This window comes from Microcaecilia unicolor, chromosome 3 (genome assembly GCF_901765095.1).
Source record: "Microcaecilia unicolor chromosome 3, aMicUni1.1, whole genome shotgun sequence".
In the NCBI taxonomy this organism is placed as follows: Eukaryota; Metazoa; Chordata; class Amphibia; order Gymnophiona; family Siphonopidae; genus Microcaecilia; species Microcaecilia unicolor.
In genome coordinates, this window is record NC_044033.1 from 517962181 (window position 1) to 517987933 (window position 25753).

The window sequence follows — 25753 nt, forward strand, 5'->3', positions numbered from 1 at the left end:
AGCCCAAAAAAGACGCTAAGAACTGTGTCTCAAAACACTGAATTGTCCATGCCCTTTACATAGCGATGTCCAAAATACTTCAAAGATGTCAAAAGATGCAATGAAATATTGAGTAGCAAGTCTTTAAATTCCTTTCACCAGTTATATAGTTGTTCGTTATCATAAGGACAGCATCAGGCAAGGTGAAGGCTACTGGAAGAACCATTTAAATTCCTTCAACAAATTTTCTTCAAATCATCCTGGTCCAGATTGGTTTGAATATAATGGATGCATGGGCAAACTCATTCCATCTGAAACTAAATTCTGAAAAGACTCATTGTCTTATCTTTTCATCTAAACATAATAAGTATAAACCTTCAACCTTAAACATCCCAAACTACTCTCTTCCAATCTCAGATAGCCTGAAACTGCTTGACGTCATAATTGACTGCAATCTGACACTTGAAAGTCAAGTAAATTCCACTGCAAAGAAAATGTTTCACTCAATGTGGAAACTTAAACGCATAAAACATTTCTTCCCACGAGATGTATTTCGCAACCTGGTACAATTTATGGTACTAAGCCATTTAGATTATTGCAATGGAATCTATGCAGGTTGCAAAGAACAACTAACAAAGAAACTTCAGACCGCACAGAACACAGCAGCCAGACTGATATTCGGAAAACCAAAATTTGAGAGTACCAGGCCCCTTCGCAAAAAACTGCATTCATTGGCTTCCCACTAAGGAACATATTGCCTTCAAGGTTTGCACTCTTGTCCACAGGATTATTTATGGTGAAGTTCCTGGATACATGTTGGACCTCATAAAATTACCACCTAGAAATAGTACCAGCCTATCCCGAACTTATTTCAATCTGCATTATCCAGACTGCAATGGACTTAGATACAAATCAACCTATGCATCCAGCTTTTCTTACATAAGTACGCAACTGTGGAACGCTTTGCCCAAAACTGTAAGATCTATCCAAAACCGTCTTAACTTCAGGAAACGATTGAAAACCAACTTGTTTAAGAAGGCCTATCCCCATGACCCAAATTAACTTTCTACTCCTGCGACAGAACAAACTATGGACCGTACTAGACTTCTATCACTACCCCCTCTGTATTTCCTTGATGTTTTATACTGATGTTTGTTACATGCTTAATACTGTACTATGTATTTGTATTATTGAACCGGAGCCTACCTCTACGGTATTGTGTAAGCCACATTGAGCCTGCAACTAAGTGGGATAATGTTGGATATAAATGTGTTAAATACATTAATTAATTAATTAATTAACAATGCTTAACGGCTTGTTAAAACAATCTACATGAGTATTTATAAAATACGTCAAGATTTACGTAAGGAATCATGCGTAACTATATAGAATCCAGGGGAGATCGGCCTAATTCTATAATTTCATTCACAACGTTTGGGAGCACCGTTGACAGGCCCCCCTGGTCACGCCCCCTTTTCAGATAAAAGTTATAACATGGCCACGCCCCCTTTTCAGATAGAAGTGGAGGAGTGGCCTAGTGGTTAGGGTGGTGGACTTTGGTCCTGAGGAACTGAGGACCTGAGTTCGATTCCCACTTCAGGCACAGGCAGCTCCTTGTGACTCTGGGCAAGTCACTTAACCCTCCATTGCCCCATGTAAGCCGCATTGAGCCTGCCATGAGTGGGAAAGCGCGGGGTACAAATGTAACAAAAAAAAAAGTTATAAAAGTTGCATGTGGATCTTTATAGGGAAAGGCAATGGGACTTGATATATTGCCTTTCTGTGGCTTTTGCAACTACACTCAAACCCAGTTCCCCAGGCTACTAGGCTACTCCTCCACTAGCAACATTCCATGTAGAATCTCAAATAGTAGCAACAGAACCTCAAATAGTAGCAACATTCCATCCAGAATCTCTAATAGTAGCAACATTCCATGTTCCACTGCACTAACCACTAGGCTACTCCTCCACTAGCAACATTCCATGTAGAATCTCAAATAGTAGCAACAGAACCTCAAATAGTAGCAACATTCCATCTAGAATCTCAAATAGTAGCAACATTCCATGTTCCACTGCACTAACCACTAGGCTACTCCTCCTGTAGCAACATTCCATGTAGAATCTCAAATAGGGAAAGGGAAATGGGACTTGATAATACTGCCTTTCTGTGGCTTTTGCAACTACATTCAAAGCAGTTTACATAGTATATGCAGGTACTTATTTGTACCTGGGGCAACGGAGGGTTAAGTGACCTGCCCAGAGTTACAAGGAGCTGCAGTGGGAATTGAACCCAACTCTGCAGGACCAAAGTCCACTGCACTAACCACTATGTTACTGGAATAATTGGCTGCCAGTACCTATTATTGTTAGTTAAGGGCTCGTTAATCCAGTTGCATGCTCATCGTAGGCACTTGCCCAATTTTCAGCGTGATATATAGAATCCGGGGGTTACTGTCCACATATGTAAATTACCCCCTATGTCTTTTGTGACTAGCAGAATCACAGGGTCTCATCTAGAATATGTGTGTGTGTATTATTTTTCACCTCCCCCATTCCTGGAAATGATTGTCTTTCTTATTATATTAGTGTCTGAGATTGCATCTGTGCCGTCCTGACATTTTTGTTCTGGAACTTGTGTTTGTGCCTGGGGTTGAAAAGGCTTGATTGACAGGCTCCTGCCATACATCATTCAACATCCCCAGGGAAGTGGCATACGGAGGCAGAAACTGATTAGAGAGGAGGCCGAGGGCAGGGCCTGGCATCCATTTTTGCCAGCTTCGGAAAGGTGAAAAGCAGTTTGATTGATATGTCACGGCACATGTTGGAACGTTGACCCCCGCGACGACGTTTGCTGTAAGCTGTAGGATTACTCTCCTGAAGGGCGGGTTTTTTTTTTTTTTTTTTTGTAGGAATGTTAACAAGACTTCAAAAAAAAAAAACCTGAAATGTAAGGCTGCAGATAATGATTCTCCTCAGCAAATCCTGCCGTTTCAACAGCCAATTTCACAGTAACGGCATCAAAGATTTAAAAAAAAAAAAAATAGAGGGTGATTTATGAAATAGCATGAGATTGGTGTTTGCTTTCTGACACAAATGGAAAGTGATAATGCAGGTTAGCTGTACAAGGATTGAAAGAAGTATTCAGCTTTTTTTATTTTTAATTACTATTCTGTTTACCTACTTCTAAATGCATCTTTCTTGGACACAGCCCAGGCTGAAAAACATCGGTAATACATGTCAATGTCAAACATTAACAATCCATAACATATTCTCTCTCACCTGTTTCTGGACTATACACTGTTTGGATTGGTAGTAGGTGATTCCATTCAATAGTTTTTGGTCTATATAGCACAGCCTTATTGCAGTTACAGTGGGGGAGGGGGGAGTTATTATAAGCATGGGGTGAAGGAGTAGCCTAGTGGTTAGTGCAGCAGACTGAGATCCTGGGGAAATGGGTTCATTTCCCACTGCAGCTCCTTGTGACCCTGGACAAGTCACTTAACCCTCCATTGCCCCAGGTATAAAAACTTAGTTTGTGGGCTCACTAGGGAGACAGAAAGTACCTGCATATAGGGCCGGATTAGAACTCTATGTCTGATCTTCATGGCCCTGAGTACCTGAAAAATAGGATGATCCTCCACACGCCGCCAAGGACACTAAGGTCCTCCCAAGGACTTTCACTAACCACACCCTCTCCAAAAAAAATTACACGATGTGCTACTCGCAAGGGAGCCTTCTCCAGAGTAGCCCCCACACTCTGGAATGCATTGCCTGAAAGGCTCCGCTTAACACAAGACTATCTCTACTTCAGGAAACAGGTTAAAGTTTGGCTCTTCAACCAAGCCTTTAATGGGAGAAGTAACTAACTTGTTAGTCTCACACACACACACAAGGATTGACTCGGGCTGCACATACTGCAGCGGGACATGTTTATCCACTCCTACCCTAGCTGAGATAACAGTTAACCATTTCTCTGACCTCATGTGCAACTTTCTTTAAACCAATCACCTTACTTTCTAACTCTTCCTACTTTCTTACCCTTTCTAAATGTTACATCTTTGCTTTACCCTTCGCTATCACCTATAATGTTCTATTACATACTAGTAAATGAGGCCCATTTCTGACACAAATGAAACGGGCGCTAGCAAAGTTTTTGTCGGAGTGTGTATGTTTGAGAGTGTGTATGAGAGAGAGAGAGAGAGTGAATGTGTAGCGAAGGATGTCAAAAAAATGGAAGCGGTGCAAAGAAAAGCTACGAGGATGGTATGGGATTTGCGTTCCAAGACGTATGAGCAGAGACTTGCTGACCTGAACATGTATACCCTGGAGGAAGGAGGAACAGGGGTGATATGATACAGACGTTCAAATATTTGAAAGGTATTAATCCGCAAACGAATCTTTTCCGGAGATGGGAAGGTGGTAGAATGAGAGGACATGAAATGAGATTGAAGGGGGGCAGACTCAGGAAAGATGTCAGGAAGTATTTTTTCACGGAGAGGGTGATGGATGCTTGGAATGCCCTCCCGCGGGAGGTGGTGGCGATGAAAACGGTAACGGAATTCAAACATGCGTGGGATGTGCATAAAGGAATCCTGTGCAGAAGGAATGGATCCTCAGAAGCTTAGCTACAATTGGGTGGCAGAGCAGGTGGGGGGAAGAGGGGTTGGTGGTTGGGAGGCGAGGATAGGGGAGGGCAGACTTTTATACGGTCTGTGCCAGAGCCGGTGATGGAAGGCGGGACAGGTGGTTGGGAGGCAGGAAAAACTGCTGGGCAGACTTATACGGTCTGTGCCCTGAGAAAGACAGGTACAAATCAAGGTAAGGTATACACATGAGTTTATCTTGGGCAGACTGGATGGACCGTGCAGGTCTTTTTCTGCCGTCATCTACTATGTTACTATGTTACTATGACAGAGTGAGACTGCTGGGTGCGAGTGTGTCTGCTCTGTCCCCTGCCCGCCCTGCAGCCACCCAGCGATTCTCCTCTCTCCCCTGCTCCCCCTGCAGCCACCCAGCAATTATCCTTTTTTCTTGCCCCCCCCCCCCCCCCCGTATCCACCCAGGGATGCTGATTCTAGTTTTTCCTGTGGCCTCCCTCCAGCCACCCAGCGATTCTCCATTTTCCCTTGCCCCCACCAATGCTCTTCTCTCACTGGGCCGTGCCTCCCCTTCCACGCACCCGGCGAATCTGCTGTCTCCCCTGCCGCATCGATTCGCCGCTGTGCACCCGCCCTCCCACCTGTGGTTGGTCAGCTTTTGCGTGTGACGTGCGTAGGGTGAGCGATGCAATTCGGTGAGTGTCATTGCTCCGCCCTCGACGTCATCACGGGGCAGACACTCTGGGAAACAGCGATCTACACAACTACACACTACTTCCGGCTTCAGGCTTCCGGCTTCATTAGAACGTTGGAGGTGTGTTTTATATAGAGAGATTGTGTTGACATTGTAAATAGTATATCATGCCATACTTTGTATTGATTTTGAATATTTTTACTGCTTTAATTGTCTATTGCTCATGTTTGATCTATTCTTACTGTACACCGCCTTGAGTGAATTCCTTCAAAAAGGCGTTAAATAAATCCTAATGAATAAATATAAAATTACATATATGGCGCTTAAAAAATCCACACGGAAACATTTCCACCTAAGCGTATTCTATAAGATTTAGATGCGTTATGTAGAATTTGCTTAGATGATATCCCAGCGCCTAAAGCTATGCACCTCCATTTAGACCAGTAAAAATGTGGCATTTACACGTAAATTTGGGAATGCCCATGAAACATCTGTTTCCCTGCTATGGGCTTTAGAATTTAAGCGCAGTTCGTTACAGAATATGCTTAGCGAGTTATGTGCACAAATTCTAATTCTAATTATCGCCAATTAGTGCTCATTATTCCTTGTCAACTGCTGTTGAAAATGCTGATTGGCTTGTTAAGCCAATTAAGTTAGGTGTGTTGTTGTGGAATACATTTAGATTGTAGCGTGAAACACAAAGCGTGATATATAGAATCCCACAGATAATGTGTACAGCACTGCATACATCTAGAGGGGCATAATCGAAAGGGATGTCCTCGTTTTGATTTAGACGTCCTCGCAGACTGAAATAACCCCCACGCAGCTGGGGTTATTTCAGTCTGCAGCTATGAGCGGCTTGTAAGCCACTTACTGCCGTGGGCTAAATATCAGGCCAAAAATATATAGCAATATGGTTCCTAATTGAATATCCTCTAAATGTGACGATAGAGTGATTTTAAAAAAGCAGCATAATTATTGTTCGATCCTACTATCATTAGCAAGAAGGTTGTTATTTCATTTTTGGAGAATCGTAGAACCATCTGCACTGACTGAAAATATTTGAAAGGCTGAGAAACTCTGAAATAAGTTCTTTTATATTTCCTTAGCTGTCAAATAAGTTTTAAAATGACTTAATCCTTTATACCTCGAGAAAGATTGAACACATGAAAGCCTTATTTTGTGTCTTGTTCACACAAGTAGGTGGCTGAATTTACTCAGATCATTTATACTGAAATCTCGAATAGCACACTGTCAAACCATCATCCAACGTCATACTTTTTTCAGTCCAATTGAGCAAAACTCCACTGAATTGATATCAAGACTCAGGAGTCCTTTTACAAAGGCATGCCGAAAAATGGCTTGCGGTAGGCACGGGTTTCGGGTACGCGTCGATCAATTTTTCAGCGTGCCTGTAAAAGAGGCCTTTTTCAAATTTTTGCCAGCGAAATCAAAATTGCCGCACGTCCATTTCGGGTCTGAGACCTTACTGCCAGCCGTTGACCTAACGGTAAATACTCACAAAGTAACTGGATGGTAATGACCTACATGCGTCAAGTGCCACTTGGCATGCGTCTGATAGGCATGTCGAAAACTTTTCAGGCGCGCGTATCAAACGTGTGCCAAAAATGAAATTACCGCTAGAGCCATGCAGAAATTGTGTGGTAACTCCATTTTGACGCGCGTTGGGTGTGCGTAGACACTTATGCATCTTAGTAAAAGGGCCCTTCAGTTTATCTCACTTGGGTCTGTGGGATCTTCATATCTATTCAATGGACTTTTGCCCAACTCTTTTTGATTAGTAGGGATAAAAAAAACCAATCTCCAGCCCCACTCCTAAGCTCACTAGTTGATGATGCTTTGGTTGTTTTTGTTACATTTGTACCCTGCGCTTTCCCACTCATGGCAGGCTCAATGCGGCTTACATGGGGCAATGGAGGGTTAAGTGACTTGCCCAGAGTCACAAGGAGCTGCCTGTGCCTGAAGTGGGAATCAAACTCAGTTCCTCAGTTCCTCAGGACCAAAGTCCACCACCCTAACCACCTAACCACTAGGCCACTCCTCCACTGTTGCTACTATTTGAGATTCTACATGGAATGTTGCTATTCCACTAGCAACATTCCATGTAGAAGTCAGCCCTTGCAGATCACCAATGTGGCCACGCAGGCTTCTGCTTCTGTGAGTCTGACGTCCTGCACGTGCAGGACGTCAGACTCACAGAAACAGAAGCCTGCTCAGCTTTCTACATGGAATGTTGCTAGTGGAATAGCAACATTCCATGTAGAATCTCCAATAGTAGCAACATTCCATGTAGAATCTCAAAGAGTAGCAACAGAACCTCAAATAGTAGCAACATTCCATATAGAATCTCCAATAGTATCTATTTTATTTTTGTTACATTTGTACCCTGCGCTTTCCCACTCATGGCAGGCTCAATGCGGCTTACATGGGGCAATGGAGGGTTAAGTGACTTGCCCAGAGTCACAAGGAGCTGCCTGTGCCTGAAGTGGGAAGCGAACTCAGTTCCTCAGGACCAAAGTCCACCACCCTAACCACCTAACCACTAGGCCACTCCTCCACTGTTGCTACTATTTGAGATTCTACATGGAATGTTGCTATTCCACTAGCAACATTTCATGTAGAAGTTGGCCCTTGCAGATCACCAATGTGGCCGCGCAGGCTTCTGCTTCTGTGAGTCTGACCAGACTCACAGAAACAGAAGCCTGCGCAGCCTTCTACATGGAATAGCAACATTCCATGTAGAATCTCCAATAGTAGCAACATTCCATGTAGAATCTCCAATAGTATCTATTTTATTTTTGTTACATTTGTACCCTGCACTTTCCCACTCATGGCAGGCTCAATGCGGCTTACATGGGGCAATGAAGGGTTAAGTGACTTGCCCAGAGTCACAAGGAGCTGCCTGTGCCTGAAGTTGGAATTGAACTCAGTTCCTCAAGACCAAAGTCCACCACCCTAACCACTAGGCCACTGGGGAAGATATTGGGAAGTCACACTGTTATTTTGTAAGAAGTAGTATCTAGTGCTCTCTCTTGCTTTAAATATCACCGTCCCGAACAAAACTGTTTCCCCCATATTGTTACGGGAAAACCCAAAGGCTGGGTTTGAGGTGGAAAGCTTATTTTATTCATTTGTTGCATTTGTATACCACATTTTCCCACCTATTTGCAGGCTCAATGTGGCTTACATAGTACCGTGTTGGCGATCGCCAATTCCGGTTTGAGAAATACAGAGTGGTGTTGCATTAAAGTTACATTCGTCAAAGAGTGAATTAAGAAAGTCAAGGAGGGAGAGTCAAGTTTTGATTTTGAGATTTAAAGATGTTGCAGGGGATGCTAACAAGCCACTACTGGATGGGACTCCCGAAAGACTTCCACTAAAAACATTTTTACCGACGATAATTCCCGCAGTGGAACTTTACATTTTTTTTTTTTACAGAGCGCTAATAGGAACATGGCTGTGATCAAACTGCTGAAAAATGATCCAGCAACGGGCTCCTCATTTAGGGGTCCTTTTACTAAGGTGAGCTGAAAAAATGGCCTGCGGTAGTGTAGGCGCGGGTTTTGGGTGCACGCAGAATCATTTTTCAGTGCACCTATAAAAAAGACTTTTTTAAATTTTTTTGCCAAACATGGACATGTGGCAAAAAGAAAATTGTCGCGTGTCCATTTTGGTTCTGAGACCTAACCACCAGCCATTGACCCAGCGGTAAAGTCTCACGCAATAATCGGGCAATCATGACCTTATGTGTATGGTGTACAGCGCTGCGTATGCCTGGTAGCGCTATATAAGTGTTAAGTAGTAGTAGTAATGCCACTGGGTGCGCGTCCAGTACACGTGGCAGAAAAAAATATTTTTCGACCGCGTGGCAAAAATCAAATGACCGCAAGAGTCATGAAGTAGCCGTGCGGTAACTCCATTTTGTCATGCGTTGGGCGCATGTAAACGCTTACTCAGCTTAGTAAAAGGGCCCCTGTGTATAAAATGGTAAAAATAAAGGGCTCTGTTCCTGTCCAAAATTGTTGTTCCAAAAATGATCAAATCTCTAAAGAAAACTATGAAATTGGTTTAATGAGACCTATTGCTCGGGAACCTTTACTAACTGTTGCCAGTTCTTCCCCTACCCCGTTCTTAGATGCGACAACAAATGTTAACATTTTAAACATGTTCTTGTGTGCTACAATTTTGTTAGATTTGTGCGATTTTATAAAGTATACATTTTGCTAGGTTTATCTGATATTAAGCAACAGGTATCTAGTGGGGGAGGGGGAGTTATCAACAAAGGCCACCGTTAACACAAGTCTTGCATAAAATGGGACCTGTGTTAAAATGGCACAACTTGTGTTACTATAGCCAGTCTTAACAGTAGCCCACATTGATAACTTTCCCACCTAATTGAGTTTTGTGTGCATGCATTTTCTCAGCTTTTTGTGTAGCAGGTATCTCCAAACTTTTATACCCAAGAGGAGAGATGGCGCTAGTGCTGTGCAAAACCTGGTACATACCATTTTTTTCCTTTTGTCATTTTTAGAGAGAGATAGGTGATGGTTAAGTCAGGGGCGTAGGTACTATGGGGGCACAGGGGCCCAATCCCCACCAGCCTAAGTTCTCTCCTCGGCCGCGCGGCGTTGCTTGCTGAATGATCTGATCAAGTTTCTGTGTGTGCGTCTGACGTCCTGCACGTTGTACATGCAAGATGTCAGACACATGCACAGAAACAGATTCATACTTGATCAGATCATTCGGCAATGCCGTGTGGCCGAGAAGAAGACTTCGGCTGGCGGGGGTTGGGGTCCCCCGCCAGCAAAGGTACGCGGTGGGAGAGGGTTGGCAGTGGGAAGGGGGGTCGAGAGGGTTGCGACAGTGGCAGCGGTGGGGGGGGGGGTGAAAGTTGGCAGTGGCGGGCTGGTGGAGGGGGCTAAAATGTGCACCCTCACCTCGGGCTCTGGACCCCCCTCCCGTCGAAGTCTGGCTACGCCCCTGGGTTAAGTGTCACTGAAAATTAGCAGTTAGTCCTGACCAAGCCATTTAACTGGTCAGGGGCCGGCTACATTGTTTTGAATATCAGGCCCGTAAACGCTGATGTTCATTATCCCCTGATTCTATATATGGTGCCCAAATTTGGGTGACAAAATTTGCACATGGATCAAAGATGCACACAAAAATTAATTAGCTAACAATCAATCATTGCAGTTAATTGGCAGTAATTAGATTTTGCGCACACACCTTCCTGTGCTCTGTTCTGTAACCCGCGCACCTAAGTCCCCTAGTATGCAACTCAAAAGGGGGTGTGGCCAGGGGTGGGGTAGGGGCGTTCCAAAAAATTGCAGGCGGAGTAATAGTATACAACCATTCTCGCACCCAAATGCCAAGAGTCAGGCGCCAGCATTTATATCAGGTCTCAGCTGGCATAAATACCGACACCCAAGTGCGGGCACGTGAATGGGCTCTAAGCACTAATCTATAAAAAGCACTCAACAAGGAGCACCCTGTATAGAACTGCACTCCATGCTGAATTGGAGCGTCGTTTAATGAATCTGGCCCTACGTCTATAAACGACCTGAAAATGTGTTTCTGCAAACATGAGTAACAGAATGAAATTTCCAGTGAGTCATCTCATCTTGCTTATTATGGGGCCCTTTTACTAAGCAGTGGTAGGGGTAATACGCGGGCAGCCTATGCCAAATCGGCACTACCACCGGGGTAGCGCAGGCACCCGGCAGTAATTCTGATGCTGCTGTTTCCCATGATAGAAAATTATTTTTTATTTTTTTACTGCGGGGGCATTTCCTGTGGTAATCGGCAGCATGGCCACATTGGCGTACACTGCATGATTACCGCGCGAGTAGCATGTGAGCCCTTACTGCTAGGTCAATAGGTGGCGGTAAGGGCTCAGGCAGTAAATAGACGCGTGCTACTTTTAATTTTAGTGCACAGCCATTTACTGCCCCCATTTTTTCCCAACCACGGTAACAAAAATGATCTATCACATGCCATATTCACGCGTCTACACTACCACTGGCCACTTTTTACCGCTCCTTAGCAAAAGGGCCCCTATGTGATTTATATGAGTTTGGTACTTAGAACGAGAAAGTTTTATATGTATGCTAAGTAAACAGGCTGTGATGAAAGAGCGATGTCTGGGAATGCGATTGAGCTTTTGCTTACAATTCTTTCTTCAATTTCCCTCCGTAGCGGTCCTTCTGCAGTGCCATATTAGAAGAACTAAGGATGTCTTTGAAGTGTCAGCGGCGACTAAAGCATAAACCCCAGCCCCCCGTTATTGTGAAAACAGAAGAAGTTATCAACATGCACACGTTTAACGACAGAAGATTGCCAGGTAAAGAAACCATGGCATAGAGCTGGGAAGAAGACCAACCCAAGCACAAACTGTCATCCTCTTTTGTTTTCCTTCTCTCCGAGCAACTTTGCGAGAATGTTTCCTGTGGAAATATGCAACTTGAGCAAAATTAAAATGAGTTACCTCATGTCGCTCTGTCTAGGAACTTGTGACTCTCTGATTGAAGCGGTTACAATGGCCAAATTCAAATCACAAGCGTCATGGATGAACCAAGTTAACTTAGAATTACGCTGTTCATCATGGGTTCCACCATTCTTCTGAATGATTGTTGCTGTACATGTGAGATTATTATTATTATTATTATTATTTCTTTTCTTTGTGACTGAGTCTAAATGCAGTCTCAGTGTGGAAAGTAGCAGGCACTCTTTTGGTGTTCGGTTGATGCCTGGAGATACAAGGAGCAAAACCTCTGAAAGAGATCATGAGGAAGGAGCTTCTTGCTCATGACAGTTTGAAAACAGAAGGACAAGACTGTAATCAAGCACTGTGAGAAACGTTTGCACAAGGAGAGCGAATCTAGACATTGATCAATAGGAATCCTCACCCAGATGTTGGACCATATATGTTCCTGGCGTCACTGTCACAAGCTCAAGGCAATAGTAGCTTGGTGACGCTTGCCTAGGTGGGGACAATCACAAATAAAAACTGTAATATGAGCTTGGTTCTTGGGGAAAAGTGGCAGAGCAGATTCGGAGTTCAGGAGAATTCGTTGACGACAATAATGTAAGCAGCTGCTGCATTCTGGCCTTGTGAAAAACAGGTAGGTTCATAGGACCACGTTGTCCACTGAAGACTCACGTAGGATGTAATTGAAACCCTGTTTCTGCTACCAATCGAACTCAACTGTACCTGTGCAGTTCTCGCCCCCTGTGGATGGGATTGACCGCCTACAAACGCTTTTTACTTGGAGAACTTTGAGTGGACTGCATTTAATTACACAGTCACCACGTTGGAACAAACCCTAATCCTGGAGCAGAATTTTCTTTCTTTCTTTTTCTTTTTCACAAAAGAGAAAATGTTCAGGTTTATTTGTGGAAATGCAAGATTTCTATGAAAATAGCTTTTGTATGGAAATTTTTGTAATACTTTTTATCAACAAAAAGAGAACTTCTGTTCATGTCCGGGGTGTGATGCCAAGCATGACTGGTAGTGCGTGAGTGCCACCAACGTTTGGTGAAAATTATTTTTATCAAGTACAAGGAATCTTAGAAGAGAAATATTTTCAAGTTAGATAATATTAAAAATCTAGGTGCACTACCAACACTGCTTACCATGCTACACCCTGGTTTCCACTAGACTGAGATCATGCCGTAACGAACAGTTGTGAGTAAATGGTAAGATACACGGACCTCTTGACCACATTGTGATATAAGTTGAAGTGCACACAGTTTGCTGTTTGAATCCAATCCAATGCACAAAATTAAAAAAAAAACATTAAAAATACATTTGGTGGTTTTGTTGTTGTGCTCTGTTTTATTCTGTTTAAAATGATTAAATATTAGTTCTCACTAACATATAATATTGTTTTACCAGTACGACAAAGGGAATCTAGAATCTGTTTCAGTGAAAGCTTTATTTTAAATTAGTAAAAAAGGCCCGTTTCTGACACAAATGAAACGGGCACTAGCAAGGTTTTCCTCGGCTCCCCTGTAGCCACCCATGTCCAGCGACCCTCCTCTCCCCCTGCAGCCACCCATGTCCAGCGACCCTCCTCTCCCCCTGCGCCCACTGCAGTCACCCATGTCCAGCGACCCTCCTCTCTCCCCTGTGCCCACTGCAGCCACCCATGTCCTGCGACCCTCCTCTTCCCTGCCCCCTCCAGCCACCCATGTCCAGCGACCCCCTGCCCCCCTGCAGCCACCCATATCCAGCGACCCTCCTCTCTCCCCTGCCCCCCCTGCAGCCACCCATGTCCAGCGACCCTCCTCTGGACATGGCTCAGCTGTGAGGCATGTTTTTTTTCCCCGGGTTCTGAAGTTAACATCATAATGGCTACGGTGATGTCAGCCTGATCTACGGAGCCTAGCAGACCAACTCGGAATGAGCTACGGTCCCAGGCAAGTCAGAACGTTGGAGGTGACAATTATTATATAGGAAGGTTTTTTTATTAGGCCATCAAATTAAAGCTAATAATGCTTACATTATTGGATGTGTAATTGTGCAATCTCGTAAATAGTAGTCAAAGGTGAGAAAATGAAGGTGGAAAAAAGTGAACTTCCTCATGGAACATGTGCCCTACAGTTTTCATGGATCAATGTGGGCTATGGTTAAGACGTGTTATGTTACCACTAACATGCTGTTTTAGCACACGTCCCATTTTATGCAATGAGAACTAGTTAACTGGGGTTAACAGTAAAATAACCCATCTTAATGGTAGTCCACATTGATAACTTCCTGCCTTAATCAAAGAAAAAAAGAAATTGAAATCATTGCTCTATATAATAAAGGTGAGTCAAGTATAGGATAAACAAGCCATTGTGACATCACTGATGAGACTGGCTCTTAGGCATTGGTGGAATGAGGCATTATGACATCACAATATCAGCTGTGGTTACGAGATTGAAGCTCTTCACAGTAAGGGGGGAGATTATCAACATGGGCTACCATTAAAATGGATTATTTTAGCCTCGTACTATTTTAGCACAGGTCCCATTTTATGCAGGGAGACGTGAGTTACTAAGAACTGGAGATTACAGTAAAATAGCACGATTTAATGATAGCCCACGTTAATAACTTCTGCCATTAATTAAAGAAAAAAGAAATGTCCCTAAAATTCAAAATCACTACTATATCTATATTAATAATTCTCACCTCTTATTCTGAAGCTCACAGTGTGGCAGGGAAACACTGAAGCCCTGTACTGCTGCTGCCTGTCAGCACCACTCACTCTCACTGTCACTCATACACCCGCCCTCAGCCACGCCCCCCAGCCACACCCCTTCCGGACATAATTCTCTACCTGAACGTTCCATTGAGGCCACAAGCTCCTGGCACTTCCGTGAAGGGTTCATAACTTTATGGTGGTGAAGCCTCTGTCTGTCTGTCACGCCCTCGCGTACAACGTCGTTACATCGGGGGCGGAGCCATTGCGCCAAAAGCGTGACATCACGACCAGAGCCAGAGGAACAACAGGAAGGCAGGCGGAGCCATTTCGCGATACGTCGGGGGCAGACCCATTTCGCGAAAACCGTGACGTCCCGACCACAGCCAAAGGAATAACAGGATGGCAGGCGGAGCCATTTCGCTGAACGCGTGACGACGCGGATGCAACCCCCTGCCTCACAATGACCTCCCAGTGTGCCGGCGATACACAAATGGCGCCCACCATGACTTTCGAAAACGTGACGAAATGAAACCTGCTCATCCTGTTTCCCCAGGTATGTTAGGTGCATCGCCGGGAAACGAGGGGGGAGCAGCGGTAATAACGACCTGCATCGGGGTAGAAAGGGGGTGCAGTCGGTGCGGACACTCGAAACCTTTCCCTCAAATCCCCTTGCTAGCGCCCGTTTCATTTCGCCCAGAAACGGGCCTCTTTTACTAGTGTAATAATAATGATCCAAGTACAGGACAATCAACCATTGTGACATCACTGATAAGGTTGGCTCTTAGGCATTGGTGGAATGAGGCATTATGACATCACAATATCAGCTCTGGTTACCAGAGACTGAAACTCTTCACACTAAGGGGGAAGGTTTTCAACATGGGCTACCATTAAGATGGACCATTTAACAACTAACGTACTATTTAAACACAGTTCCCACTTTATGCAATGACACCTAGTTACTAATAACTGAGGTTAATGGTAAAATAACACATCTTAAAAGCAGCCCATGTTCTAACTTCCCCATATCAAATCCATGACTCTTTACCTCATTGTGACATCACTGATGAGGTTGGCTCTTAGGCATTGGTGGGATGAGGCATTATGACATCACAATATCAGCTCTGGTTACCAGAGAGTGAAACTCTTCACACTAAGGGGCCTTTTTTCAAAGCTGCAGTAAAAAGTGGCCTGTGGTAGTGTGGGCATGTGAAAATCGACGCGTGCCGAGGCCACTTTTACTGCAGCAGGAATTTGCATTATTTTAAATGGAAATTGTAAATGACCATGCGCTAATAAAAATATTGGCAAGTGACGATTTACTGCCTGAGCCCTTACTGCCTCCTATTTAGTAGGCGGTAAGGGCTCACACGCTAACCTGGTGGTAATCGGACAGCGCAGTAGTGTTGTTTTGCCATACACTACCCGTGCCTTTGCAAAAGGACATCTAACGGGGGAAGTTATCAGCGCTACTATTAAGACATATTATTTTACCACTAACTCATGCTATTTTAGCTAATAACTGGGGTTAACAGTAAAATAACTGGTAGCGCACACCAGGGGCGTAGCTAGGTGGGGCCACAGGGGCATGGGCCCCCACAGATTTAGCCTTGGCCCCCTCTACATTTGCCCCTCCTGGCCGTCGACCCTCCCCCGCCACCAGGTACCTTTGCTGGCGGGGGTCCCTAACCCCCGCCAGCAAAGGTACCTGGCGGCGGGGAGGGGGGGTCAAAAGTGGCGGGGGAGGGTCGGCAGGGGGAGGGGGGGTCGAAAGTGGTGGGGGTGGGTCGACGGCAGGCTAAACTGTGCCCCCCCTGCCTCAGGCTCTGGACCCCCCTCCCGCTGAGGTCTGGCTACGCCCCTGGCCCACACTGATAACTTCACCCATTGGGCACTAACATTTAAACATATGTTACATGTGTAACATACTGTTCTAGCATATACATGAAAGTACGTACTTGCAAGTATGTTAACATGACTCCTAAGCGCTGTTCTATAAATATATGCTTAACCTACAAAGGGATCATTATACTAAGCTATGGAAATGTTGGCACACACACACACACACTACCCATGCGCCAAAAATTAGATTCTATTCCATTTAGTCTCTTAGTGGGTCTTTTACAAAGCCACTGTAACTTTTCAGCTTGCGGTAGAAATCAACTGGCGGTAAACGCCCAGACACCCTTATATTCCTGTGGGCATCTCAACGTTTACCGCCTGCTGATTTCTACCATGAGCTAAAAACACTATCATGGCATAGTAAAAGACTCCCCCCCGCCCCAGTCTCTTATATTCCGCAGTCTTTTCATATGGGTTCAATGCAGATCACAAGGCTTCGTTCTGTTTCTGAGTACGACGTCAGACTCAGAAACAGAACGAAGGAAGAAGAGGACCTCGGCTGGCGGGGGTTGGAGTCCCCCGCCAGCAAAGGTAGGCGACAGCGATGGCGGGGGAGGGTTGGCGGCGGGAGGGGGGGTCGATAGGGTCGTCGGCGGGGGGGGGTCAAAGTTGGTGGTGGTGGCGGCAGCGGCGGGGGGTGTCGGCAATGGCGGTGGGGTGTCGGCAGCACCAGGGGGGGCTAAAATGTGCCCCCTCACCTCGGGCTCTGGACCCTCCTCCCACCAAAGTCTGGCTACGCCCCTGCTACAAATGCACAGTAATTTAAAATGCAGCAACCAATTAAACCCTTACTTCAAACAGATACGTCTTTACAGCCTTTCGAAAGGAGAAATAAGCATCAATTTGTCTCATCTGAGGAGGAAAGTGTTTCCATAGTACATGAGTCCTTTGATTCCCCTTTTATAAAGTGAATGGGCTGTGTTGGCAATTGTCGCATGGCAGCCGCTAGCATGGCTTTGTAAAAGGGAGGATTGGTATGCAAAAGGATATTCCACTAAATGCTTTCGGTGGATGTTCATCAAAGAAGGGTAACTCAATTTCAAACAATGAGAATTACGGGCAGTAAGAAATATATATATATATAAGTTCACAATATTTTTATTTATTCAGTCATATAAAACAGTGAATGTCAACAAGACAGAAAATACTGAATACAGAAATGTATATAACAGCAAACAACAATGGTTTGGGGAGTGGTATTACAAGCAACAGCATATGAAATGTCAAGAAAGTTTATACTCACATAAAACATTGAAAATCATAGAACGTCAGTGATAGCACAATGGTTTGAGAATCGGGACCATCCAAAGGCACAAAAACTTCTGCTTACAGCTTCAATCCACAAGATTCCAGGACTACCCAGCTTGACATTTCATCCTTTAGATTATCAATAGAAATCAAACAAAGTAAAACATGGAAAAGAAAATAAGATGATACCTTTTTTATTGGACATAACTTAATACATTTCTTGATTAGCTTTCGAAGGTTGCCCTTCTTCGTCAGATCGGAAATAAGCAAATGTGGTAGCAGATAGTATATATAAGAGAAACATCAAAGCATTACTTTGACAGTCTGACAGAGTGGGAGGGTGGGGGTATGCATGGGGACATCAAAGCATTTCATTGATATTCTAACAGGATGGGTGTTGGTAGGTGAGAGGAGGTTAATAAACAGAGAAATACAACTTTATGGTTTATAATGGGTTAGAAAACCCAGATCCTTGTTAAGTCCTGTCTGTTGGGTGTTAAAAAATTCAATCATTCTTATTTCAAAGGTCTTACGTTCCTGTATTGTTTTAAAATTACCTTTCAGTATTCTTACTGTGAAATCACTGGTGCAGTGTTCTGGTCTTGTAAAGTGTTGGCCCACAGGGGTGGGGGCTTGACTGGCACCGGCTATTTTCATATGATGTCTGTGCAGATTGAATCTTGTCTTAAGCACCTGGCCTGTTTCTCCAATATAGCATCCTTCGTTACATTTTTTACACTGAATGATATATACCACATTGGAAGATGAGCATGTAAAATAGTCCTTTATGTTGAATATTTTTCCCTTGTGAATGACTGTGGGGTCTTGTGAAATGTTTTGGCATAGTTTGCAGCTGGCTGTGTTACACGGAAACGTGCCCTTTTCTTTTTCCATCTGTGTTGGAAGTTTACTTCTGATCAGCTTGTGTTTTAAATTTGGTGGCTGTCGGAAGGCCAGCACTGGTGGGGATGGGAATATCTCAGTAATTCATCCTCCTGGGGTAAGGGCTGTAGGTCTCTTATGATTTTCCTCAGTTTCTCCATCTCTGGGTTGTATGTCACTACAAGGGGAATTCTGTCTGTGGCTTTTTGTTTTGTACTGTAGCAGATTTTCCCTAGGTGTTTTGAGGGAGGAGGCAATATTCTTGGAGATTATTCTGGGGTTGTAGCCTCTCTGTTTGAAGGATGCAGTCAGGGTTTCAAGGTGTCTGTCTCTATCCTCTGGGTCCGAGCAGATATGGTGGTATCTTGTGGCTTGGCTGTAAATAATGGATCTTTTTGTATGTGAAGGGTGGAAGCTGGAGTTGTGGAGGTAGCTGCATCTGTCTGTGGGGTTCTTGTATATAGATGTTTGTATACAGCCATCACTGATTGAGACTGTGGTGTCCAAAAAATTGACTTTTTCTGGGGAGTAGTCAATTTTGAATCTGATTGTAGGATGCTATGTATTGAAGGAATAGTAAAATTGTTTCAGAGTTTCTTCCCCCTCCGTCCAAATCATAAAAATGTCATTGATGTACCGGTAGTATTTTAGAGGTTTGGTCTGGTGTGTATTCAGAAATGTCTCTTCCAGCTCAGCCATAAAAAGGTTGGCATATTGGGGTGCTGTCCTGGTGCCCATTGCAGTGCCCATTATTTGTAGATAGATATCATTGTTAAAGCGGAAGTAGTTGTGAGTTAAAATGAATTTGATTAATTTTGTAATAGTTTCTGGTGAGTATTGATGGTCCAGTGTGGATTTTTTTAGGAGTCTTCCACATGCAGCTGTGCCATCCGCATGTGGAATGTTGCTGTATAGTGATTCTACATCCAACGTGACCAGAAGGGTGTTAGGTGGTAGTTGCTTGATATTTTTCAATTTATTCAGAAAGTCTGTGGTGTCTTGTATGAAGCTGTTAGTTTTGTGCACGAGAGGTTTCAGAATTCCCTCTATGAGTCAAGATTGTAATCTTTAGATTGTAAGATCCTTTGAGCAGGGACTGTCCTTCTTTGTTAAACTGCACAGCGCTGCGTAACCCTAGTAGCGCTTTAGAAATGTTAAGTAGTAGTAGTAGTGGTTGCTTGAATCATCTGGAGCAGCTCATTCGGTCCGGGAGGGTGAGGTCACAACCAGGGGTGTGCTGGTACATTTTTAACAACAGGCTCTTTCTCCGGACGTAGCCAGCTCTGCAGTTGGAAGGGCCAGGGGTGGCCAGGGTGGGGTGGGGGAGCAACACTTGCCTCTCTCTCCTCCCTCCCTTCGTGTGGGCACGCTAGGCATACCTTTGCTGGCAGCCAATAAATGGACTGCCACTACTCCCAACGTCTTGCTTTGAGCAGCATGCAGGAACTTCTCTCACATGCACGAGAAGTCCCAGCCTGCTGCCCAGAGCTGGAAACAAGGAGCGGGGAGCAGCAGTAGTCTATTTACTTAGCTGGCAGGGCTCAGCATCCCCACCAGCAAAGTAAAAGATAATTCAGCAGGGGGTCCAAGCCCACATTTTGGGAGCCAGTTGTTAAAGTAGCCATGGAGGGCCCTACTTTAACAACCGGCTCCCAAAATTCTTAAAAACTTAACAACCGGCTCTTGCGAGCCTGTGAGAGCCTGCTCCAGCACACCACTGGTCACAACTTTGCATTTCTTTCCTCATAGGGAGCAACAAAAACTGGGAACCACAGTAGAGCTCTGCAGCAACAACTCCTTCCAAACACCATCTTGGTTCTTGAGTTTGAGTCATTCTTAGTCAGGTTTCTCCTCAGAGGCCTTTCTGATAAGGATGGACCTACAGCATAGCCCTTCAATTCATTGAAACTCACAAGCCCCTCCACCACAACAAGGTGGTTTCTCCATTGACACTGGTAATTGATTTGACAGCATTTTTCCTTGAAAACATCAATAGATAATTGCAAACATTTGGAAGCTCACATCTACAAGGCTCCTTGCGAGTGCAAGAACATAAAGTTACATACTCAGTCAAAGTGGGGCAAAACCCTCTAATTATTTTGAACACTATAATTAAAGTTTTATATATCACCCTCAACTGAATTCAGAGACAATGGAGCTGGATCAATAGCAATCTTGCCCTCCCAAAGTTTGAACACCAATATTTATTTTGGCTGCCATATTTTAATTAGCTGGAATTGAGTGATAATTCTCTTACACAGACTAAAGCCAGTGAGGAAACAGGAAGTGATGTCAGCGAGGGCAGGATATGGTACAGCGAAGCCTGCGGGGTTCATGCAGGCAACAAAGATGAATCACTGCGGCCTCAGGACACCTCTGAGGTACACTGGAGAGGGGCGGAAAGATACAGAGAGGAGGCAGAAGCCAGGGGCTACCAAAGGAAGAGAGGGATCTGAGGCACCACTGCTGGGTGGGCCTAAGTCAAGAATGGGTGGGCCTGCACCAACTCAGGCCCACCCATAGCTACACCATTGCTGTCCGCCATGGACCCAGGAAAGAATGGTATGGTTTCTAGTAGGGATGAGCAACCATTTGGGAAAAAAACCCCCCAGAAAATGTCAATTAGCCTGAAACAGACCCCCCCCCCCCCCCCCCCCCCGAAACTTCAGATTTTTTCCTGTGTTGGAAAGCATGCACACTCCGGGAAGAGGATGCATGCCTTCCAAAAAGTCACACTCTTGCCTGGGAAAGAGTGTTCATTCTTTATGGAAGAGTGTGCTCTATTTCTGACATTCCCCTTGAAATGAAAAGAATAGAAAAAAAGCCCAAACAACAAGACAATTTCTGTGAATGATACAGGAAACTACACAAAACAAAAAAAGGTTTAGGTTGCACGCCCCTTGTTGCTAGGCCCAGCTATTCCAAAGCAATGCAGTCTTGTCCGGATTTATTTTCAGTTGATCAATTGTAGCTCATGTTTAATATCAGTGAAACGATGAGCTTATTAAATATGTCTCCTCTAAAGAGTTCCCCATTGGAATTACAATTTGCATATTGTCAGCATAATTTAAATATTTCTCTATATCTCAGTGATGGCGAACCGTTCAGAGACCGAGTGCCCAAACAGCAACCCAAGATCTAATTATTTATCGCAGGTGTCGGAACTCATTATGGGCAAGGTCACTACATATGACTCCACCCCTATGATAGCCACACCCCTTCCACCAGTCAAGGTGCATATAAACAGACATCATTGAAACTATTATACTAGTATAGAAGAAAAAAAATTACATGATTTTTTTCATTATAAATCATTCCTGTAAGCTGTTACATCTCCAGTATACCCACTGCAAAATAAGACAGCAGATGTAAATTCTCAAATTGGACATATTCCAAACACTAAAATGAAAATAAAATGATTTTTTTCTACCTTTGTTGTCTGGTGATTTTGTTTTTCTATCCATATTGGTCCTAGTCTCTGATTCTGCTGCTCTCTATCTGTTCTCTTAACTCCATTTCCAGGGCTTCCTTTCCATTTATTTCTTTACTTTCCTCCTTTCTTCTTCATTTCTTGCCCTCCATCCATGTCCAGCAACCCTCCTCTCCCCTCCAGCCACCCATTTCCAGCCACCCTCCTCTCCCATCCAGCCACCCATGTCCAGCCGCCCTCCCCTCCAACCACCCATATCCAACCACCCTCCTCTCCCCCCTGCTCTCCCAGCACCAGGCAGACCTCCCTCCCAGCACCAGGCAGGCCTCCCTCCCTCCCACCAAGCACCAGGCCTCCATCCCACCAAACACCCAGCACCAGGCCTCCCTCCCTCCCTCTGAGGTTTGAGGGGCATGCCTGGTCGGGGTTGGGGTGGCAGCGGCAGCGAGGGGCTTGTTGTTTGCTCGGCGCGCCTTTGGCCTTCCCTTCTGTCTCTCAGGCTCTGGTCCCGCCCTCATGGAGGGCGGGACCAGAGCTTGAGAGGTGGATGGGAGGGCCGAAGGCACGCCGAGCGGGCAGCACACTTTTCGCTGCCGACACCACCTTGACCCCGACCGGGTATGCCTTTTGAATTTCGGAGGGGGCGCCCTGGTGCTCGGAGGGAGGGCGGGCGGGTGTCCTGGTGCTTAGTGGTAGGGAGGGCGGATGGACCAGTGATGGCGCATGGACTGACGGACCAGCGACGGCGCACATGCCAACAGAGAGGGCTCTGCGTGCCCTCTCTGGCACGCGTGCCATAGGTTCACCATCACTGCTATATCTAATCAAAAGATTTAAAATGGCCAGAAAGAGATAAAAACAGGTTGCGATAAAAATGTGAGTTCTGGGGTACTCTACATCTCCCAAGGGAAACCACACCAGGAATCACACAGAAAACCTGCATTTCTTGGTACTTGAGGATTTTCATGTGGAGGTAAACTACTACTACTATTACTTATCACTTCTAAAGTTCTACTAGCCGTACGCAGCACTGTGCACTTGAACATGAAGAGACAGTCCCTGCTCGACAGAGCTTACAATCTAATTAGGACAGACAAACAGGACAAATAAGGGATAAGGACAACAAGTAGCAACATTCTGTGCAGAATCCCAAAGAGTAGCAAGATTCCGGAATCCCAAAGACTACTACTACTACTACTTAACATTTATAAAGCGCTACCAGGGTTACGCAGCGCTGTACACTTGAACATGAAGAGACAGCCCCTGCTCGACCTAGCTTACAATCTAATTAGTACAGACAAACAGGACAAACAAGAGATAAGGGAATGTTAAAGTGAGGATGATAAAATAAGGGTTCTGAACAAGTGAATAAGGGTTAGGAGTTATAAGCAGCATCAAAAAGATGGGCTTTTAGCTTAGATTTGAAGACGGTCAGAGATGGAGCTTGAAAGATAAAGATAGTCAGTTATCAAGAAATGCAGTTCAAGACCAAGAAAATGTGGCAGAAAGATACAGAATGAGTTCCCATCATTGGGTGCCACCAGCTTAATTAAAATGACATTTTCAATTGATGGCTAAGCGTTGCATTTTTAAAAAATGGATACATCCAACTCCCCCCCCCCCCCCCCCCAACATTACACAATGGAGGACTCTTACGCATGAGCACCTTACTATGCAGCATTTAACAGTAGAAGAAAGTGGTGTAAAGACAAGGAAATGTTTTATAACATTATGGACTAACAATAATTAACTAGGGAAAAATATATATAAACAAAGTACGTTGTTATTTTAAAAGAAATTATTTTGATTTGTACTCCCTGTTAAATGATATTCCAATATCGCAATATCTCTTATTATAAATGCTTTTTAATATAAACAAACAGACATGTATTACCCACGTACAACAATTAAATAAATAAATGCACCCCATAACATTATGGACCCCATGTTTGCAGACCTATACTATAAGGACCAGATCAGCATTCCTTAATACATTAACCGTCTGATTGTATAGTACTTCTGTACACTACGACTGCACTGATATCTGAATTATTTCAAGGGGGGGGGGGGTGGGAGGTGGGAATAGAGGAAGACTTTGAAAAGTTGTCAACTTGAACTTGGTCTCTTTTGGGTGTTCTTATCACCCAAAAGAGGAGGAGGAGTGGCCTAGTGGTTAGGGTGGTGGACTTTGGTCCTGGGGAACTGAGGAACTGAGTTCAATTCCCACTTCAGGCACAGGCAGCTCCTTGTGACTCTGGGCAAGTCACTTAACCCTCCATTGCCCCATGTAAGCCGCATTGAGCCTGCCATGAGTGGGAAAGCGGAGGGTACAAATGTAACAAAAATAAAATAGATACTATTGGAGATTCTACACGGAATGTTGCTATTCCACTAGCAACATTCCATGTAGAAGGCTGCGCAGGCTTCTGTTTCTGTGAGTCTGACGTCCTGCACGTATGTGCAGGACGTCAGACTCACAGAAGCAGAAGCTTGTGCGGCCATGAGGAACTGAGTTCGATTCCCACTTCAGGCACAGGCAGCTCCTTGTGACTCTGGGCAAGTCACTTAACCCTCCATTGCCCCATGTAAGCCGCATTGAGCCTGCCATGAGTGGGAAAGCGCGGGGTACAAATGTAACAACAACAACAACCATTGGAATGTATCTACATTTGATCTTATTGCCTGTACATGTTACATCTTATGAACTCCAGAAAGAACCTGTTGTTGGCATGATGGAGGTTCTATGCTGAGTGTTAGCAGTAAATTTGAGAGACTGAGATCATGCCCCACATACCCTGGCTTAGGTTTGCTACTGTCATGGTATGTGCAAAAGTAAAAAGTGCCAAACCCCTACGAGAAAAGTTGCACTGGCTCCCAATCAAAGAACGGACCATCTTCAAAATCTGCACCTTGGTACACAAAAGTCATCTACGGCGTAGTACCACGTTACATGACAGACCTAATAGATCTACCAACCAGAAACAGTATCGGATCATCAAGATCATACCTAAACCTACATTATCCAAACTGTAACAGACTAAAATACAAAACAACCTACGCATCCTAATTCTCCTACATTAGCGCACGACTATGGAACGGACTCCCAAATACAGTGAGAACAATCCATGACCACTTAAACTTCAGAAAATCACTCAAGACTCACCTATTCAAAAAATCCTATCCCAACGATCCAACCTAAAATCCCAGCACCCAGCGACACAGCATAACTAACGATCGTACTGGACAATTTATAATTTTCACCTCTTTCGACCCCTTGATACCTGATCCAAACCTACCTCACCTGATCACAATATAACTTTGTATCTGTTACCAACCAAATTGGCAACAGCCTCTCTGGTACTATGTAAGCCACATTGAGCCTGCAAATAGGTGGGGAAATGTGGGGTACAAATGTAACAAATAAATAAATAAATAAATAAGGACCCCTAAGTTCAGTAAATTTGGGGGCCCCAAAAATGCATACTGAGCACTACTCGGAGTTGAGCGTTGTTTATACAATACTGTGTAGTGCCTGGGTCTGCAGCCAACATTGGTCACAGGGATTTAGAACAGCTGAAACCTGGTGTAAATCCTGGCACGTAAGTTAGGTGCCAACCCCCCAAATTCTATAATACTGTGAACATCTTTAGTGAACACTCCTGACCCCTCCCATGGCCGTGCCCCCTTTTCAGTTACATGAAAAAAGATTTGCACTCGTATCCTTACAGAATCGCACGTAACAGGATATGTGTGCAAATCCAAATTGCTGCCAATTGACACCAATAATTAATTGTTAGCACCCAATTACTGGCACTAAT

The 25753-nt window shown here is 44.5% G+C and overlaps 1 protein-coding gene across 1 annotated transcript in view; it reads left to right on the forward strand.

The window, feature by feature from the left end:
- GRIK2 (glutamate ionotropic receptor kainate type subunit 2) overlaps positions 1–11651 on the forward strand; it is a 989144-nt gene extending 977493 nt beyond the window's left edge. Inside the window, exon 16 of the mRNA XM_030195188.1 lies at positions 11487–11651. Coding sequence (XP_030051048.1) covers positions 11487–11651 — 165 coding nt within the window. The remainder of the gene's footprint in view (positions 1–11486) is intronic.
- The last annotated feature ends 14102 nt before the right edge of the window (positions 11652–25753 follow it).